Source organism: Sinocyclocheilus grahami, unplaced genomic scaffold (genome assembly GCF_001515645.1).
Source record: "Sinocyclocheilus grahami isolate Dianchi unplaced genomic scaffold, SAMN03320097.WGS_v1.1 scaffold36.1, whole genome shotgun sequence".
In the NCBI taxonomy this organism is placed as follows: Eukaryota; Metazoa; Chordata; class Actinopteri; order Cypriniformes; family Cyprinidae; genus Sinocyclocheilus; species Sinocyclocheilus grahami.
Genome location: NW_015505215.1, coordinates 266,103 through 271,531, shown reverse-complemented (window position 1 = coordinate 271,531; position 5,429 = coordinate 266,103). Strand labels below are relative to the sequence as shown.

General features: G+C 38.8%; 1 protein-coding gene across 1 annotated transcript in view; it reads right to left on the bottom strand.

Moving 5' to 3' along the window:
- LOC107581610 (mdm2-binding protein-like) overlaps positions 1 to 4,846 on the bottom strand; it is a 19,486-nt gene extending 14,640 nt beyond the window's left edge. The window contains exons 1-4 of the mRNA XM_016267240.1: positions 4,767 to 4,846; positions 1,883 to 1,949; positions 1,570 to 1,687; positions 1,197 to 1,367 (exon numbers count right to left, since the gene is read on the bottom strand). Coding sequence (XP_016122726.1) covers positions 1,197 to 1,367; positions 1,570 to 1,687; positions 1,883 to 1,949; positions 4,767 to 4,846 — 436 coding nt within the window. The remainder of the gene's footprint in view (positions 1 to 1,196; positions 1,368 to 1,569; positions 1,688 to 1,882; positions 1,950 to 4,766) is intronic.
- Between the last annotated feature and the right edge of the window lie 583 nt (positions 4,847 to 5,429).

Below are 5,429 nucleotides of genomic sequence, written 5' to 3'. Positions count from 1 at the left end.
TGTTTCTCATCTGTTCTTGAATTTCTTTAGATCGCGGCATGATGTGTTGCTCTTTAAGCATGCTTCACTTTGTCAGACAGGTTCTGTTTAAGTGATTTCTTGATTCAACAGGTCTGGCAGTAATCAGGTCTGAGTGTGGCTAGTGAAGTTTAACTCCGCTTTCTAAAATAATGTGATTAATTGTAGTTCTTTCATTATTTAACAGGAGGGGGCAATTGATTTTTCACGTAGGGCCACATAGGTTTGGACAGCTTTTTTCCCTTAATAAATGAAATCATCATTTAAAAACTGCATTTTGTATTTACTTGCATTATCTTTGTGTAATATTAACATTTGTTTGATGATCTGAATCTTTTAAGTGTGACAAATATGCAAAAAATTTAAAAAACAGGAAGGGGGCAAAAACCTTTTCACAGCACTGTATATACATTAAATAACAAGCTGAATATCATTTTTATGATTATTAATGAAATAAGAATTTTGAATAATGAAAATGAAAATGAGTTTGTATCTTCTTATTCTATTCATCAGTGTTAAAGAAGAAAACCACATTTTCTGTATTTCATTTCTGGGTAAAAAAAACAAAAAAAACAAGGCGAAAATCTATTTTAGGAGGAGAAAGAGATGTCCAATATCTTTATCATATTCCAGAGATTGTTTACTTGGAAATTTGTCCAGGACTAAATGTTCTCAGTTGCTCTGTCAACAAAAAATGGGTTTAAAACATTTACCCTGATGAAGTCTGCTGAAAGGAGCACAGTGGTTTCCTTGTGTTTATAAGGAAAACGTGATTTACAAGTCTGGGACTGTGCTACAGTATTTCCAATCCAGTGTTTTCACATTCATTTTAACTAGAAAAAAAACGGCAAGTTCCACATTTATGAAGCTCAGGACTGTGCAATTCTGGACTAAGTAGAGTATATTGTCCCCTCTGCGTCATCTTGGTGACATCCAGGTGGTCTCAGCTACTGCTATGATAGATGAGACTGTTGTATGGATTTAATCTGACTCTAATAAATGCAGTTCTGGAACGCCACAGGGTTCAACATACTTTAGAAGAACTGTATTAGTCCTCTCAATCCAACGGTACACACTGATTAATGACTATGCTCAAATATCCAGCTCTAGGCAAACTGTTGCATCTGTGCATATTCATGCCACCATCAACTGCGCACGTAAATGATTGGTGATCATACCTGAGGAAGGCGGAACTTTTTCCCTGATGAGGGCATTAAGCGTAGCCAGGGCAGCGGGACCATTGATCTGATGGGCCGTGTGTATCATTTGCGCTGTGCAGCTTCCAGACTCCGCCCCCTGCACCAAGAAGAGGTAGTGGCCTCTCTCACCTTTTACCTCCACATCAGGCACTGCAGGGATGAAGAGTTAATAGCATGCTAACAAATACATGGAAATAAAAGTAGGCAACTTCAGCGTATGAATGTCAGCATATAATTTACAACTCGTGATGTGAGTGCCAGGCGGCACATTCACACGAGCATGGTCCAATTATACATATTACCAGCCTTTAGAACAAAAGCATAAAGCTGTTTTATTAAACGTTGCTCATACCAGGTATGTCCTTGGGGCGTTTGGACATGAAGTCTCTCCATTTGCAGGAGCTGAGCTGGGAGGCCGCTGGGAAAGTCTCAGTGCTTATCACACAGGACAGAGAAAACAAAGCTCCCACCTGCAACAGGAAACACTTTTTGTCATTGTCGCCCCAGTGTTCCAGCTCTAGGAAATATGTTGTTGGATGCAAGTTATCAATTTCCAACTACCAGTCAAAGAGGACTTTGACAGCTTTGGCTGAATCTCTGTGGGAGAGGGTAAATATCTGTCCAGAAGACAATAAGTGGTCATGAAATGTTGGATTTGGCCTTACCTCTCCACGCAATGTGCACAGTTGGTCCAAGAGTAGCTTGGCTTTGACAGATTTGGAAGTTAAACCACTGTAGAAGAATGTCAAGGTGTGAAACAATACAAAGAGGAAAATGACAGTGTACAGTATAAACAAGTCACAAGGAACATGCCATCTCAACAATCATTAGCTCTGTTCATTAGCTGTAGAGTTCACTGTGTTACATTGAGAGAAACCTGGTACAATTAGTAAATGGTTGACTGCCTGAATGAGGTGGTTTTAAGCAAATCTTGTACATTCATATACATTAACATTCAAAAGTTTGGAGTTGGTCAGTTTTTTTTTTTTTTACGTTTTTGAAAGAGGTCTGTTGCTTACCAAGGTTGAATTAATTTAATTAAAAATACCATAAAAACAGTTATATAGTAAAATAAGATTACGATTTGAAAAACTATTTCTATTTTTATTTCTTATTATCCTTTCATGAATACAAAGTTAAAAAGAAAAGCATTTATTTGAAATATACAGGTGCATCTCAATAAATTAGAATGTCGTGGAAAAGTTCATTTATTTCAGTAATTCAATTCAAATTGTGAAACTCGTGTATTAAATAAATTCAATGCACACAGTCTAAAGTCGTTTAAGTCTTTGGTTCTTTTAATTGTGATGATTTTGGCTCACATTTAACAAAAACCCTCCAATTCACTCTCTCAACAAATTAGAATATGGTGACATGCCAATCAGCTAATCAACTCAAAACACCTGCAAAGGTTTCCTGAGCCTTCAAGATGGTCTCTCAGTTTGGTTCACTAGGCTACACAATCATGGGGAAGACTGCTGATCTGACAGTTGTCCAGAAGACAATCATTGACACTTCACAAGGAGGGTAAGCCACAAACATTCATTGTCAAAGAAGCTGGCTGTTCACAGAGTGCTGTATCCAAGCATGTTAACAGAAAGTTGAGTGGAAGTAAAAAGTGGGGAAGAAAAAGATGCACAACCAACTGAGAGAACCGCAGCCTTATGAGGATTGTCAAGCAAAATCGATTCAAGAATTTGAGTGAACTTCACAAGGAATGGACTGAGGCTGGGGTCAAGGCATCAAGAGCCACCACACACAGATGTGTCAAGGAATTTGGCTACAGTTGTCGTATTCCTCTTGTTAAGCCACTCCTGAACCACAGACAACGTCAGAGGCGTCTTACCTGGGCTAAGGAGAAGAAGAACTGGACTGTTGCCCAGTGGTCCAAAGTCCTTTTTTCAGATGAGAGCAAGTTTTGTATTTCATTTGGAAACCAAGGTCCTAGAGTCTGGAGGAAGGGTGGAGAAGCTCATAGCCCAAGTTGCTTGAAGTCCAGTGTTAAGTTTCCACAGTCTGTGATGATTTGGGGTGCAATGTTATCTGCTGGTGTTGGTCCATTGTGTTTTTTGAAAACCAAAGTCACTGCACCCGTTTACCAAGAAATTTTGGAGAACTTTGTAAGGAATTGAACTCATTAATTCTTGATAAGGGAATTAATCATTCATTTTATTAATTCAGGGTTTGAAAGAACTCGATCTGAAAATTTGAGGTCCACCCGATTAGAACTGATTTCAAATCTTAATAGTTTACACCTTATCAACGGTCGTCCAGCGAAACGTTAATGTTCGTGTATCTTAATCCGACTGTGTGTATTTTCCCTGGCCACAGGTCAATACAATTATGATAATTTGTAAGCTCTCAGCGAGGTAACGTGATCTTTGGCAAGGTTTGACTTGAAAGTTATATGACACCAGACAATGATTCTTTATAAATGAAACACGAATTTTATTGGCTATTCTAGATTACATTAAAACTAAGCTAAAACATACACATACATACACACAAAGATTCAAGGAAATGAGTTAACGGAGTTGCATGAAGTTTTCTAAGTTCTAACTCGTTTTCACAAGTGGTTTTAAATTCAGCCTGGGAGAAACACAAAGCAGCGGTTTGTCTTAAGTTTACTGCTTAAATCAATCATCAGCATCAGGTCAGCAGATAGAAGATATTGTTCGTTTACTTGCGTTTTGCTTTGGGTGACAGCTGAAAAGCTGAGTCGTTCCTCGTGGCTACTGGAGAGGATTCCTTTGCTGATTGGCTGTTGATCTGGCGCCGGAATGACGTTTGGATGACGTCCTTTTGGGGAAGCCCTCGTTGGATTGGTTGCTTTCTTGATGACGTAGAGGCTTGAGCAGCTCTGCTAAAAGTCTGAGTTTGCAAGACTTTAAGTTCTTTGAAGATCGCGAAGTGTCAACTGAAGTGTTTGAGTTCTGGAGTCTCGCTTGTGCGATGTTACGGCATGGGAGCGCTTTGTCGCGCTCACCAAGGTGAAAGCCAAAGGTCTTGAGAGAGAGAGAGCGCGAGCGCGTAAGACAGCTTTGTATTCCTTTTAAGCAGGCTTGATGTTGGTCCATCCCATACGCGATTGTCCAATCCGATGGTGGCTGCGGGGCTTCCCTTTTTTTCATGCACAAGTCACATGCTCCTAAAAAAAAAAAAGTGTTTATACACCGGCATGTGCTAGTGATTGTAGGTTCGGTCAAGCCAGTAATGCATTATTTAAAACAAAGGAAAAGCAGAACGAGAGGAAGAGGACCAAAGAAAAACATTAGATGACCAAGCAGTTTCAACCAAGCAAAGGGTAATGTGACCAATAGATTAAAGTGTTACTGGCTGTGACAGCAGCTGGCAAATAAAAAGAAACAAAAACGTCCCTTTACGGTTTATTTGCCATTAGGAGAGTAACAGTTAAAGCTGTTTTAGGGCTGCTGGGCACTTGTGCCCCTGAGTGTTGAAACAAAATCAGGTTTGTGCTCAGACAGGACTAAACCAGAGCTTTTGGGCTGGAAAATGAGAGGCTAAGAAGGAGCTGGCAACATTTCTAACTCTTTATCAGCTCTTTCAGCTTCTATACAAGAGAAGGCAAGCAGAGAATGAGGAAGTCCATTTGAAGAGATCTGCTCCATTATTCAGTAGTTCTGAGCCCACAGAAAAGACGAGTACGATGCAACATGGTGAAATTAGTTCTACGCTATATTTTAAGTAGTCTTAAAAATCCTGTTGCAAATCCCTAAGAGTTATGGAATGAAAAGTAAGATGATGATAACTTAATGTTAACAATTTTGAGCAAGATAAAAGGGACCGTCAAATCAAATCATGTAATTTTATCAGTATTTTCACAAGTGTTTTTCAGAGAATCAGGGTGTCGACCAGTGATTTTGCTATACTGTTTATATGGTAGATAAATTTGCAGTGGGCAGGGCTGCTTTACCTTATTTACATGTTGGAGAAATTAAGAAACATTAAATAAAGTCTCAAACAAATAACCACACACTGTTTCTACGACAGCTCAAGCAGCGTTACAACTTAATAGATACATAAACAGCAAATTCAACCAGCTATTTTACAAAGGCTTTGAATCAGAATTTAGAGTTGGAAGCTCTAACATTACTTTCACCAAATAACAGTTTAGAAATTTTTAATATATCAGCAAATAGATTATATCTAAAACACTCCAGATTATTAGTGCAGTATCACATAAAAAAAAAA